General features: G+C 40.9%; 1 protein-coding gene across 5 annotated transcripts in view; it reads left to right on the top strand.

Annotated features, from left to right (window-relative positions):
- tab2 (TGF-beta activated kinase 1 (MAP3K7) binding protein 2) overlaps positions 1-15,312 on the top strand; it is a 46,694-nt gene that overhangs the window by 16,076 nt on the left and 15,306 nt on the right. For 2 of the 5 annotated variants that reach the window (XM_086262866.1, XM_086262862.1), the window contains exon 2: positions 14,900-15,085. In XM_086262866.1, the coding sequence (XP_086118992.1) occupies positions 14,984-15,085 (102 nt within the window). In that variant the 5' untranslated portion in view covers positions 14,900-14,983. Of the gene's footprint in view, positions 1-11,783; positions 11,942-12,640; positions 12,722-14,899; positions 15,086-15,312 lie in introns of those variants that run through there. The other 3 variants (XM_086262864.1, XM_086262863.1, XM_086262865.1) reach the window with 3 other exon arrangements.

Below are 15,312 nucleotides of genomic sequence, written 5' to 3'. Positions count from 1 at the left end.
GCCAAGTCAGGGTCAAAAGTTTTATCAATTTGAAAAAGTGATTAGAAACTGAAATTCTGAATTTTTATGTTTAAAAAAACCAATTGAACATTTTTTTTTTCAAATTTAATTTCAGTATAATATTCAGAAATGAATGGGTGATTCTAGCTGGTGCATTTTGTCGGTGATGCAAGAGAGCACGAATAATTTCTAAAGCTTTGAAATTTTCTCCAGCTGTTATTTTTTTTACCTTTTGAGAATCATTTCACTCATTTAAGTCTTTTGTACCTAACCATTTGCATGCAACTGTACAAGTAAACAACTAAAATAAACTTGATAAATATTTTGATTTGTAACTCTTCACTGCCCATGCACATGCAGATGTATTATTTTTTTACTTGACCAGTAGATTTGGAGTTGTTGAACCTCTGTTTTCTTTGAAACGTTCTTCATTCTGGCCTCAGCTGCATTTGGGAGGCAGAACACAGTGACCACTTGACAGCTGTAAATGAACAAATGCATGGAAGCAGGGTTAGTCCTCCTAGTGATTGACAACTACCTGCCAAAACTTCCTGCAGAGTTAACCTAAGGTACCAACAGTCAAGCAGTACATGCTTAGTTTCCCTCACGTTCATGTTTGCGTCACTCCTGTGATTAAAAACATTAATTTTAAAACTTATAAAAACCATTTTGGGGGGAAAAAATCTTAATTTGAAATGTTGATGATTGCAAAATGTCTTCTTTCAAACTGAAAATTTACTTCTTAACACTTTAAGTGTTGAAGTTTTGTTGATGGTAGTTTCTGTTCTGTTCTGTGGGTGTAGTAAAATGAAGAATAGTGGCACTAATTTTCCACCTCCTGCGTGTGTCAAAGTGGTCATCTTAACCACAGCACATGTTAGGGCTGGGCGATATATCGAGTTTTTTTTTTTTTTTTTTTTAAATATCGATATATTTTTATAAGAGATATAAGATGTGACAATATCCTTTATATCGATATAGTCTATGTTACGTTATAATTATAGTTGTGGAGACACAAGTTTGCCTCTCTTTCGTCCACTTTTGTCTTTACTCAACGTTACTCGGCCTTGCCTCTCTCCTTCACTGAACACAACTCCCCCTTCTCCCCCATCGCTTCACCTGCAGGCAGCGACAAGATGCACACGGCAAATCTCCGTTAACGATTTACAGCGCATCGCCCCGTGTGTGGGGCTGGACGGCGTCAACGTGTTATCGAGCTAACCACGCTAACGCCATGCAGCCCAGAGGGGCTGCACAGCCTAAGATCCTTTAATTCTCTCAAAAGTTGACAGCACGCCTTTTGTATGAATTCTGGTTGTGCTTGATGACCGCGAACCGATTTTATGTGGTACACAGCACTCAGCAATCTGTCAAATTTTTTAGTACGACTTTGGTAAGCTACGGAGCTGCACCGCTTGATGGATTGTCGGAGCATTACGGGTACCAAGAAGCCTCGCGTAGTAATACGTACTGTGCTTCAACGTAATATATTCAACGTTTTCTCCGTAATAAATGCTCATAATTTATTTTTGAGTAGTTTTTTTCATGTACATCTATGCTGTATGTTCATAAAAGTGCCTGTGTGACATCTGGGACACAGCTTTGACTAAGAACTCTCTTTTTGTTCTTACTTAAAGGCTTTAAAAAAATATCGAGAGATATATCTTATATCGCCATCCAGCTAAAAAATATCGAGATATAAATTTTGGGTCATATCGCTCAGCCCTAGCACATGTCCAGAGCGAAATGGTTCAAGAGACTCAAGACAGCAGACTGGCATAGGCATCAACCTGACCAGCCTGCCTGTAGGTCATTGGCTCTGAAATTGTGTGGTGTCAGCCCTTTACAGCTGGGACGTAGCCAGCTAGGTGAGAAAGAGGAGCTATTGCAATGACCTTTAGCTTTTAGCAGTTTGGTAAAAGTTTAGTAGCATCTGAACTTTTAATATGACAATGTGGCCAATGTCCAACAGCAAACTGATGGGTCGAGGGATGAAAAACAAAAATAAACAAAGGTCCTTCAAAATATGTTTGGGCTGCCATAAAAGTGTGTGTGGGGAAACCCTGGATATCCACCAGTAGGGATGAAATAATTAGTTGACAGACAGTAAATAAACTCAAAGCTGTTTTGAAGGTTTATGTACATTGTGGTTGTCTGTAATGGAGACCAGGGGTTCCATTACCTGGTTGGTATTGTTAATAATAAATTGTTGGATTGGGAATTTAAAATAGGGTAATAAAGAAAACACATTAGATCTTTTGGAGTCTTTTATTAGGTTATTTGATATACAATTAAATTGACAGCTTGTAACAGAAAAGAGACAGTGGGACTGGCCATCCTACCTGTGTCGGAGAAGAGCCAAAGTTAGAGCTGTTTGCAGTTAATCATTTATCAATAACCTAAACATATGTGAAATGAGAACTTGTAAAGGTACTCACCTGTCCTAGTTGCTTCTTGCAGGATGTGGAGCAAAAGAGTGAAAGCGGCTCAATCACCTGTTTAAGAGCTCTTGGAGCAGACCAGTGTGCCAGGTTAGGGAGTATGGATAAAGAGGGTTTTAATTTAGATAGAAATGGGTGAAGCTTATGTTATTGGGTTGTTTATAGTATGTGTTGGAAATATGTATATGTTTGTGATGTGCTTTAATGTTATTGTATGTTTGTTTGTGTGGAGGGTTATGTGTTCATTTTGATTAGTTAACCCCCATACTTGGGCTATTCCAGATGCTCACCTGAAAAGGTAGAGTATAAAAGGAAGCCATTTTGTTTAGTTGTAGTTAGTGTTTGTGCTGTTATCATGCTCCTTCTTTAATAAAGTGCCAATCCATGGATGTCTTTTACTCCAGTCTCGCGTCATATTATTGGACAGAACCTATGACCGCCGGCCAAAACTGACATTGTCAAAGATATACAGTGTGTGCAGTGTACAGTGTCAATCTGTGAAAAAGTGCAGTGAGGTTTTCGATTAAAGGAACAGGAAGAGCAGGGGGCACTTGGTGATTCGGAGCTGAGTCACTGAACCTGTCGGCCATCGCGTGGGACACAGGAACATGTCTTTATCTATCTTCTCTTGTCGTCCTTCCTCATGCTTACACACAAAATGCAGATCTGTTGCATCCTTGTGCTCGTCGGTTTCCAGAGTTTGCCATTTGCCATCCCACATGTAGTTGTTGCAGCTTGTAGTTTTGGGAATAGATCTGAAAATTTTTCTTTTTCTTTTCTTTTTTTTCTAGGACAAAGATAACTTGGTGCATCCTGTTGTATTTGGACAGCCGCTTAGACGTGCAGTGATGGGAATAATAGATAATATATGGAGCAGAAAATGAATAGCTGTTTGGTCACACCAGAGTCAGACTGTGTGCACTACTGTGGTATAAAGTGTTCAAATATTCATCCAACAGCTTCATATACCCATTTTAAATGTTTGAATTGCTATTTTATTTATTTCTTTTTTACTAGCAGTCTCAGCTTGGATTGGTTGGTTTAAGTCTCCACCCTCCTCTTGGCCTCTGGCTGTATTTGAGTGAAAACTGCACAGTTTGCAGTGAGTGCCAACGGTCTGTACAGCATTTTCCTCCTCCTAAGCATGCTGGCCCTGTAAAGTGTGAAAGCAATGTACACAGTCACATGGTTTGGACACTGCTGCTTTGCTGATTGGTTTAAAGATGGAAAACTAATCTCTATCTCTCTTTCCTGAGACTAGGCTTGGAAAGTTTAACTTATAGTTTCTAACGTACCTGCTCAATGAGAGTGTGTGTTGGGGCTTGTCAGCTGACAATTAATGTTTCCACAATGTAAGGAAAAACACAGTGCCCTGCTGAGGCCCTCGTTGCTTTACACTTTATTTTCACTTATTAATTTGCTTTGTAGATTGCTCGCGCCCTCTCTTTTAATTCAGATTTCCCTGGAGGAAGGCAGACAAAAAGATTAATGGTTCAGGATAAGGCTTTTCATGTTGTTGAGGGTTCTATTTTAAGCCTGGGCTGTGGTCCTGACATATAATGCCTAAGGAAAGTTAAAGCGGGGAGTAGGGTCTGCAAAAACAACTGCTGTCAGTGGTGGAGGATTGTTGCACAGCCTCAATAAAGAGGTGTTTCTTTGACTGATTCATCACTGTAAATGACAATGTAAATGTAAGTTCTGAGATATATCTTTTCATCATGTTTTGAAATTCAGTGAAATTTGAAACACATGTAAATAAGAAACATTTATGATTTAAAAACCTAACTGGGGAAGGAAAATCAATCATGCACATTTGGCCTGGCATGAAGACCCCTTTGCTGCTATTCACTTCATGATTTTTCTTAAGCCAAATGAACATGCAAACTCACTTCAATTTGGGGAATAAGAAATGAATGTTTTCCACAGTTTCTCATATTTTGCACACAGAAGGAAATGTTTCACTTCAGGTGTGTTCATACCACTCTAGTGGAAATTCTCCTTGTAGTTTAGGCAAGTAGGTGCCTGGATAGAGCGAGTCATTCTACAGGCTTTCAGTGTTTCATACACGGGACTGTCAGGGACACAGCAAAGCTTTCAGCTGGCCCATGACATAGCATATTATGGATTTTGAAACATTTAGATGATTATCATCCTGATGTGAAAATGTATCCTCTTTCATCCTCTTTTCATATACATTATTCCCTCAAACGGTGAAAAAAAGCATGATCGTTTCAAACCTTTTTCTGTGTTGGCCTTGTGATGGATTGGCGACCTATCCAGGTTGTACCTAATTCTTGTTTTGTGAACTGAAAGAGCCAGCGGCACACATGAAGCTGACTCATTAGTGGTAAATGCAGCAAATGCAAGCAACTCTTGCAATGAACTATATTAGGAAACTGGCAGGTTAAATTTCAATATGACTGCACTGCAAAGAAAAGTCCTAGAAGAATTCAGGCCTGCAGTATACGTCTGAAAATGACTCAACAATCTGTGAGTAAATGAACATCCTGTGATCAGCTATGGAGCAGTCCTCGGGATGTCATTCTTGCATGTCAATGTGGTTCACACTGTGACCCTAACCTTTCCTATTCAGAAGGAATGCAGAATACTCTTCTAAACAAATAATGCTGTCAGTGTCTGACAGCATTTTTTCTCTTGTTGAAGTCAGCCATGTAAAAAGAATGTAATTTGATAAGAAATGAAGATGCCAGTTGCTGGAAAAGGAAAAGATGGATGAACGCCATCCAAAAATGGAAAAGAAGTATACGGCAGGATTTAAAACCTTGATGGTGTTTCACACACAGCGTGTTTTAGTTTTAATGTTGGGATGAATTATAATTGGGGTGAAAAAGTTAATTAGTGTTACATACAATTTTTTTCTTTCATTTCAATAATGCACAGTGACTCTTTAAAGGTTGCTTTGTGGTATAATATTGAGCAAAGTATTCAAGTTTGTCATATATATATCCATGGGCCAGTAGCCCAGTGTCCATGCCACCAAAACCATTCACTGACCATTCACAAACTAGTGTATTCCTAGTGCCAGTGCCAAGAACAGATAAATGGGAAACTGTGTCAGGAAGCACATCGATCATAAAATCTTTTCAAAACCAAATGATGCATCTGTTCACTATGACAACCCCACTGAGCAGCTGAGGGCACCCTTATCAGATAGCCACATTAGGTGTCTTTATGGTCTCATTACTTCATTTGCTCTTCCTAATGGCTACCTGGTATGGCTAATAATAAAACAATAATGCTAATGTTGGAGTTCGGCAGCTACCATTATCCTATGCACCACACAGTTAAAAGAATAAACTGGATTTCTGAATTAAATACTGATCTGATCTTAATCAGAATATCTCTTATTGAAAAACATAATTTAATAACACCACCTTATCTTTCATGTCTTTTTTGAATCACTCAGTCATTGTTGTCCTGGTACTAGGGCTGCACGATTTTGCATAAAATGAGAATCACGATTTTTTTTGCTTAGAATTGAGATCACGATTTTCTTTTCCAATATAAATATTTATTGCACTTATTAACTGCACATCAACTTTGTAACAGTTGAGACTGAACATAAAAACAACAAATGTCTCACATTTTGTCATTGCCGCAAAATGTTGTACTGCTTGAAATTCCGTCTCCACTGTTGCTCGACACTGCGTGTATAGAGCAGGTAGTGCAACAATAGAAAAATAGTTGCGGGACGGCACTGTGTAGCGTTTGTCTAGGGTGTTGATCATTTTCCTAAATCCCTCGTTTTGCACAGTGTTGATGGGAGCCATATCTTTGGTCAGGTGATAAGTAATAGCCTCCGTAATTTCTTTGTGCCTGCGGGAGTTCGACGTGTATAGGGAAGCGCTGTATAAGGTTCTGATATTTGGGTATTTGGGTACTTTCTTGTCATCCCTGACGTGCTCTCCGTTGTTTTTTCCGTGCCAATTTTAGCAACCAGCTTCTGTATCACGTGGCATGAGGCTCCGCCCTTGTCATTTGTTGAGCAGGAAGAGTGAGCGCTTGTTTTCATGCAGATTACGTCCCGGATCAAAATGCGGTACAATTGTCATCTTTTTTTTTTTTTTTTTTTTTTTTTTAATCGTTGTCATTTGGAAATGAGATCGCACACAAGTATGAATTGAGATCGCGATTTTTCTTGCCCTCCTGGGTTTTAATTGCACCTTAGAACACACATGCATCAACACTACAATGAGCGGGTGGAGGGAGGTTTGGAGTCTTCTCCCACCCCTATTCTCTGCGGCCTGCTGGAGCGGGAGGGCTAGGTGGAGTTGGCCGTCCGACTGCGGTCTGGAGTGTGGGGCCTCCCTGCTGCTACGGAGTCGGGGTGGTCTGCCTCTCCCCACCGCAGGGAAAAGGGTAACACCACCTGGGTCTGGGTGCAGTTCCCCCCTCCAGGAGCAAGGGTACCTAGACCCGGTTCGTAGAGTACGCTTGGGGAGTGTGATCGTGTGTACAGCGTCTCTTTATGTCTGTCTCCACGTTGGTTGAGTGTGGAGTGAGTGCATATGAGAGCATGAGGGGGGGAATGGATGTTTGTGTCTGTGTGTGCCTGTATGTCTGTGTCTATATGTCAGGTTGGGTATCAGACGCCACCTCTCTGGGGACACCTCAGGCCCTCCAAGGTTTGGAGGCCTATCTCCACCTACCACCACTTCCCCTGCCGGTGGCGGACTCCCTCAGGTGTCGGTGCGTTGGTGGTTCTTTGTGTCTGGGGGTGGGCGTCCAGGTACACACCGGCTCACTCCTTGGCGGCCGCTTATCGGGGCCTGGAGCCTGGGGCTCGCTCGGGCCCCTTCGGGGGTGGGGTGCCCCCGGCCTCTCGGCCTGGGGCTCGGTCACTCAGGCACAGCTGGCGGCCGGCGGAGCTCACGGGCGCGTCACTGCAACTCCCCCTGGCTTCTGCTCCGCGGCTGCTGAGTGAGCCCTCATCTGGGACTCTCCTCAGCTCTTACTGGCACAGTGGCGCGGCTGCCCCTCTGTTGGTCTTCCATGGTTTCTTGTGTTCTGGGGGCCTCTGGATGTCTGGAGTTTTGATCTCCTCCATACCTGCTTCACACCCTGGAGGACGGGGCTGTGGCCCCCCCACACTCCCTAGCAGATCGTTACATGGAGAAACCTTTGGAATACAAGCGCGCTGATCCACACAGGTATGCACACGGGTGTTCACTGCTCGTAGACCCAAATTACACCTTTCTTGGCTGCTACTTCGAAGCACATCTGTCCTGCGTGCTGCACAACAACATTGAATATTTAGTATTTACTGCTGTTTACACTTAGCTAGATTAATGCGATGGTGTTGTGTTTAGTATGTTGCTTTGTTTTTTGTTTTTTTTGTCTTTTTTTGCTTGTTTTCTATTCTTCTCTCAACAGGTGATCCAGGAGATTTTTATTTTTTTTCTCCCCCCCTTTCTCACTGTCCCTCTCCCCTTCTGTTTTTCCTTTCCTTCCTCTTTCTTTCTCCCTTTCCTATCTCTCACTCATGTCTGTCCCGTCTGTAACATCTGAAAATAAAATATAATAAATAATAAAAACAAAGATCGACCAAATGGACCAATACGGCAATGCCACGATGATCCATTTGGCAAAGTAAATCCATTGGGTATCCTTGTTGGTCTTCAGACAACAATTCTGATGGCTAAAGAACCAAATGGGACAGGCGGAAAAAAAAAAAAAAAAAAAAAAAGATCGCGATTTTCTAACGATTAATCGTGCAGCCCTACCCTGGTACTGTTAATAATCTCATGCAACTTTATAGCAAGGTCAAGGCCACCGATTCTCCCATGAACAGCACACAGTGAGGAGGACAAACTTCCGCTGAAAGGAAAAAAATTGCTACTGCACCAGATTTAGGGTAGGCAACGGTCTACCCTGACCAGTCGGGGTTAGAGAGGAAATGCAACAGCTATGTGACGCTAAGCCTGTTTACGTAGTTGTGGATAGTTGACGTCCTCATAATTTGTTTTCACATATGGATATACAGTTGGAAGACAGGTTAGTTTATAGTAACTAGCTTCTCATTTTTCAATAAGTTGTCTGTAAGCAGTTTTTATTTTCTCCCCATTGTTGGCAAGTAAGCGTCTTCAAAGTCTAAGATTTTCAAACTTTTTTGCAAGAGAAGTAAACATAGAAATTCTTTTGTCTTGTCGGAGGAGTTTGCACTACGAAAGGAATTGAAGAAGTCAACTCAGTAGCTTTGTAATGCTTAATACAGGTTATGTTTTAGCCACAGACTGTAGATAAAAGATGAAAATAGCTTCCAGCTTTGAAAAGTAAGCCAGTGTGGAAATGGCATAAACCTGCTTAGGAAAGGTAACAGAGAGCACCTCAACTAAATCAGTCTGTCATTTTTAATGTGTTCTTAATGACTTGCCAGTTTTACTACAAATAAACAGTTTATTGTCTTACTTTTTTATTATTATTTTTTTTCCTTTTCATGCCTTTAAAAGCTACAGGTTGGAAATAACTGTTGTCAGCTAGCAGCATAGCTACAGTTGTATTTTTAATTAGATTTGTTAATGGATTAGCATCCCGCCACCTTCCTGCTCGTGGTCGAGGTGGTTGCAGGTGAAAACAGCTGTAGGCCGGCTGCGTGATGGAACACACACATTTGTACTCTAAAAACCTGGCTAATGAGCTCAGCAATGTGCTGCCCACAGACATTTTGTACTGAAGAGGTAGGTGGAGGAGGATTTTTTATTTTATTTTTTTTATTTTAAAGGAGGTGAGTTCATTTCCTTTCCTTCCCTTATTAGGCAAAGATGGACACAACGGGCCAGCTGTTTTACCTGTATGGTGTTTACAGAAGAAAACAAAAAGTTGGAAAAAGCTGTCAGTCCATGGTTGCACAGAGAGGCCTCTCGAGAAAGGCATGTCTTCGCACTTCTAAGACCTCCCAGTTTCCCACAGTGCCTTGGGAGGGGTTGGTTAACCTGGGGAGCTGGTGCTCTTGCCTGCTTCCAATCAACTACCATCTGCAGGCTGCGGTCTTGAAGAATTTTTGATTTCCTGCACACGCACGCATGCACATGAACAGTTTCATGTCCCTATTTTCAAAAGCGAGCAACTAAAAGCTGAGCAGAGTTGATCCCAGCTCTGCATGGCCTTTGAGGCCCAGGCTTCAATGGACAGTGGATGGCAGTTTGGATTCTGCACTTAATGTGTGTGGTTTGTTTCTGTTCAGGAGGCATTGTCTGGTGCATGTGTGTGTGCGCGTGTGTGTGTGTGTGTGTGTGTGTGTGTGTGCGCGTGTGTGCGTGCGTGTGTCTTCTTGAACAGTTGTCTCAAGATTCCTTACACAATTGCAGTGTATCTTAAAGTTTATTTTACTCTGACTTGTGACATTAATATGGTGAGAAATCACTTTGATTCAGGTGGTCGCAGCTTATTTGATGACTTGAGAGCTCTTTTGTTAAGACTAGACTCCTCAGTAAAATTTCCATGCATTTCTATGGTTTGTGGGAGGCAAGGTAAGGCCTGTGATTGGTCAAAGTCATTGCATCGAAATGAAATGAAACAGAGCAAAAAGTATGAGTCAGGTTGCGTTCTTTAAGAACACGTATATGTGAGTAATACACAATAATGTGAATAAATGGAAGCAGACAGCTGCAAGTTGCATTATAGCTCAGCATAATCATAAATCTTACACTGTGTAGTACAGCACATTTGATCTACAGCTTTGCGTTATCTTTAGTGCATTCCTTGCTATCTGAAGTGTAATTAAACTGATTTGATTGGCCTTATTGAGAGCTCTGTGTTGTAAATATGTTGCTTATGTGCAACATTATTCTAAGTTGGTAAGTAAGCAGCTTGCTTTGCTATTCTGAGAATAATTTGCCACAGTCATGACTCACAGGAGTGGATACTGGTCCTGTGAGTGCGTTTAGCAGTAGCTGACTGTGCATGATGTTTTCAAGTACGACATGTCCATGCCTGTGTTAGTGTGTTTGCTTAATGCACACACAAACTTACACATACATGTGAGTTTTGGGTTAGGGAGGGACAGGCTACCAATTAGCGTCTTTATTTGTTTAGGTTTTGCTGGACCAAGACACAGCAGAAATATTTCATGCAGTGCTGCTGTGCTGCTCCTTAAAGCTGCAGGGGACGTTTTGGATTCAACCTGTATGTTTTTAATGTTTGAGCTACCATTTCTGCAGAAGATCAGTCATTTGAAGACTTGACATGACGAGCTCAGCACTGTCCTAAACAATTACCATCATGCATTCCACCATCTGCAATCAGTAGATAGTACGACATGACATTTTATTGTTCACAGTAGAGCAGGGCTATCTGACCAAAAATATTTATCACGATAACACATTTTAAAATTTGCGATAACAATATAACTGACACTAGACAAATTACTTTACAACTTCACAACTTTTTTGCACTAATAATGTATTTTCACTTGAACAAGCAGCTGTTTTTTATGTGCATTAAAGCTATATAAAAATTTAACCGTGCAAATGCAAAACCTTGCTGACAGTTTAACCAAAAGGTATTTCCAGTGGGAATTGGCCAACATATCCTCAGCATAACCATGTATAATATCCACAAAACTTCAAAAGAGGTAATATTATGTTGAAGCACAGTACGTATCACTCCGCGAGGCTCCTGCCTACGATAGCTGTAATGCTCCAAGAATCCATCAAGCGGTGCAGGTACAAAGGCACTGCACATGTGCGTTTTACCCATATTCTATCGCGATATTTCATTTTCTTATCGTTGCCCAACATTATACCGGTATTACCGTGAGCGGTATGATATGGCCCAGCTGTAATTCAGTGTGTTTTTGTTTTTGTTTTTTTTTGTTTTTGTTTTTTTGTCAGCTAACTTTTTTTTGGGAGGGGGGGATTGCACAAGCATCAGGTGCTGGACTGATATTGCTGCCAAGAGCTCCTGTTGATGATTTATTCCCCTTTTATTTAAACTTTAATTGATTTGGACGTTTTTAGGAGCATTCAGTCTTGCGTAGTGAATGACTCCATTGATGTAGCATGGCAAGGCCTGCTACTGCCAGAAATGAATGTGGGGCTGTGGGTCAATGCTTTGGCACAGTGAATAACACCCTGAGCAATGGGAGCTTTGTCTCTATCTGTGCTGCCTCAGGCATCGTTCCACTGCTGCCTTCAGGGACAGCAAGCACTGATCTGCTCCTGTCAGAGCAACCCCTAATACACGGGCCGCTCACAGACCTATAATTACCTAGAGTGAAGAGGTGTGGACCTTTTTTTCCTTCTTTTTTCTTTTCTTTTCTTTTCTGTTTTTTTTTTTTTTTTTTTTTTTTTTTTTTTGAAGTCGGGAAACAATCTAACCATGCTGTTGACCTGTAACTGGGTCAGCCGCCAAACAGCGAATTTCCTTTCCCATTGTCCCACAACGGCTGTGCTGCAGCTCTCTAAGTGGAGTTTAAATTGTGGACTGTTGCCCTCTGGCTCCCTGCACTCATGCATCCTCTTAGCCTGTAAGTCAAACAGGTAAATATACACTGATAATATATTAGTTTCCCTAAGTTGACTACTTAAAAAGATTCATTTTCTTGTGGGTTTATTAGCTTCGTGTGCTGGTGGAGACGGAGCATGCTTTACTGGAGTAGTAGGCTTTACTCTAAACATGTAATCTGAGATGCGGCACACTGTTTTCCTCTGGTTTGCAGTTAGTTGCTCATCAAGCTGCACTTTGTGCTTCTTTTCGACACCCTCTAAATGAATTCCACAGTCTGGTGGCATACTTGCAAAGCTTTCCATTTGCTTGTATTTCAGAAGACAAAAGAAAGCACTGACAGTTATTTTAGATTCTTATGTAATGGACAAGTTTTATCAAGACTTTAATGGTTCTTCTCTTTCAAGAGGACCTGGAAAGAAAAGTCTTTCATAAGTGGAGAATATCATAAGTTGTATCTCTGTGAAAGAAAATATATTTTCTTTTTTAGATGAAAACATGACTGTCTATGCTGGTAGTGCTCTTCTAAGGAGATCTTCAGCTTTGACTTCATGTTGCCTGCTATGGATTTTTAGTCTCTCACACGAAAAGGAGCTTCAGCACTTCTTTGCAGTTGCCACCCTACGATTGACAGTAGCAAATAGGTCCTCCTACTGCTTTCAGCTATAGACGGATGTTTTGCAGAACTGATTTACAACTTTGAAGTTATGACATTACACATCCTCATTTCACAGATAAGGCAAAAACAGCTGCTTCTTGGCTGAAATAAGATCCCAGTGAGGTTGAAGTACACTCATGATTTCTCTCATCATTAAGTAAGTGTATTTAAGTCTCTGTAAATGATTTCACTTTTAAATCTCATGTTAGGATTGCTGTTGAGATGTATCACTAATTCCTTTTTAGCATTGACTGGCGTCGAACACAACAGGGTGTGCTTCATGTGTCACAATGTTGTGATTGGCATATTTGAACCTCCCACTGAAAGCTGTTTCGAAAGAGTGTGGTTAGAAGAAAAGTGTGGGAGAAGACTAAACATGGCTGTCATGAACTAACGCTTTGAAGTTCTCATGGCTGCTGCATTCACTTTTGTCTGCTTGTGCTTCCTTCACACAGCAGGATAATGGTGGAGAAGCGGGATTATAGAAAAGGTTTTTTGCAGGAAAGATGACTGCAGTGCGTTGACTGCTCGAGAAATTGCACAGTGGCTAGTAGTAAAGTGTGGTTGCTTTGGCAAGTTCCCAGGTATGAGTAAAGCTTATACGTTGAATGAAGTACAACCTACCAGCCAACTTGGTCTTTTAAAACATACTCCGCTTCTGTTCTTTTTCTTTCTTTTTTTCTTTAGTCCTGGTTTGGAGCCCGTGGTGTTTATTATATTTTGAACTATACAGAAAAGTGTTTACTAATACAAGCTGACTTACTGATGGTACACTAAATATAAGAAGTGTGTGCCAAAAGTAGAATTTAACTTCTTGCAGCAGAATCCTTTTCAAGTAGGCAAACATGGTTGTGAAATTCAGGGCCGATGCAACAGTTTGAAAGATAGATGATACCAGTATTGCTTTCTCGTTTGTTTGGTTTCTGTAGGTGCTTCACCTTTTGAGTTTTGTGTTTTAGCTCTTCATCTCACTGCCTATGAAAATGTATAGCCAAAGCAAAATTGGTGGTAGACAGCAAATACGTCAGCCCCTGATATCAGTATTTTATTTACTGTATATCAGCTAGTGTCAGCAGGGGTGATAATGGCTGATACCAATATAGAAGTGCTTCTGATATCGAGATGCATCAGTAAATTTTAATCAAACCATAAATATCACATGTAATCTTAATTAAATGTGTTTAATTTGCTCAAGTCTCCACTAGACTAACTTTGCACTTTACAAACTAACATGCTGGCTTAGCTGTTCCCTCTGTAAGGCTTTACTCTCTTTAACCCACTGTTGTGATTGGCTGCCTCTCACATACAGGTTTGAAGACCAGGTTGGTGGGGCTTCTGTGCTTACAGAACAGAGCATTTATGGCATTCGAAATGGTTACGAATCCTGACGTCAAAATGCTTTGGCATTGTTTAATTTTTGCATTCACTGTTGTTGCAAGTATGTAGTGAATTTCAAATTATGAGAGGAAATAAGTAAAAACCTCAAAGATTCCCTTTAGACCAAATTTGAAGAGCTGGAAGGAGAAATGTTTAGTTTGCACTAAAGGGGCAAAAAATTAAGTCCATTGTTATTCTGTAGCAGTTTAGCTTGGAGATATAAATGTGCAGTTTCATACTCTTCATGTTTGTTTAACCATTTTCCAACAGCGCTTTGTTCAAAAGCTGTAAAACATAACAAAGCAGCAGCATTATTACTGTGGCTCACAAATGTTTCTCTCAGTGGTTCACATTTATGTGTGCAGGAAGGGAAACTAACAAATGGCATGCAGCCCTTTAGCTCGGTCTTTATCATACAGTGGGATTCTGAGGAATCAACTGTTCTGCACAGCTGCCTGTCTATATGAAGATCTGCATCCACACTACGCTGGTTTTCAGGCCCTTTTCTTTTCTGTAATAAGTGAATGTTGATGTTGAGATGAGTTGGAAAGGTTTTTTCTCAGTAGTCAGTTGGAGGTGGTTTCCTCCCTTTGCTACTCTTTTATTAAGGAGCTTTGTGGGGAGAAGGGCTTTTGAAATGAATGCTGTCTGTTCTCATTGAACATCTCTGAAATTTTGTTTTGAAAGCTCCCAGGCAATAATGAAAAAGTCGACCTCAAACGGCTGACGGATGTCTTTTAGAGAAAATTTGCAATAGACCACATTTGCTCCTTTTCTGCCTCTTGGACAGATTCCTTACTGAATATTAACAAAACACCGTTATACAACTCATAATGGTGAAATGGTGGTCAGAGTATTGTCTGTACAGAGAAAGAGATGTTTCTATTTGACAGAAGCACCATGAGAGAGTGTTGTTTCCTTATCAGATTCTCTCCTTCCTTTCTTTGTTTCAATTTAGAAGATGTTCAAAATGAAGGCAGTTTGCTGCTGAGACTGACTTCCCCGTGTGCTGAACAGAACAAACAGACCTGGCATCATACGAATGGCCCAGGGAAGCCACCAGATTGATATTCAGGTTTTGCATGACCTGCGCCAAAAGTTCCCTGAAGTCCCAGAAGGTGTTGTCTCCCAGTGTGTTCTGCAGGTAAGGGCGTTATAAACACCTCTGCTCGCAATTATGTGAAAGAAAATAAAGTCTGCATAATTTATGGTGTTTTTGCTTCATGTCTGTGTGTTTTGTATTAACTGTCAGTGGCTCAGTGTTGGTATCTTAGAAGTGAATGCAACAAAGAAAACAGCATAAATTGAGATAGCTGTTGAATAAGACAAAGCAGTTTTCATGCCTGGGAACAGGATAGTAGTGTATACTAA

Source organism: Aulonocara sp. 'chitande type north' Nkhata Bay, linkage group LG15, assembly GCF_057382095.1.
Source record: "Aulonocara sp. 'chitande type north' Nkhata Bay isolate Kocher_YH1m ecotype deep benthic linkage group LG15, A_spYH_male_GT1.1, whole genome shotgun sequence".
Taxonomy (NCBI): Eukaryota; Metazoa; Chordata; class Actinopteri; order Cichliformes; family Cichlidae; genus Aulonocara; species Aulonocara sp. 'chitande type north' Nkhata Bay.
Note: the sequence above shows the minus strand (reverse complement) of the source record. Positions and strands in the feature narration are given on the sequence as shown.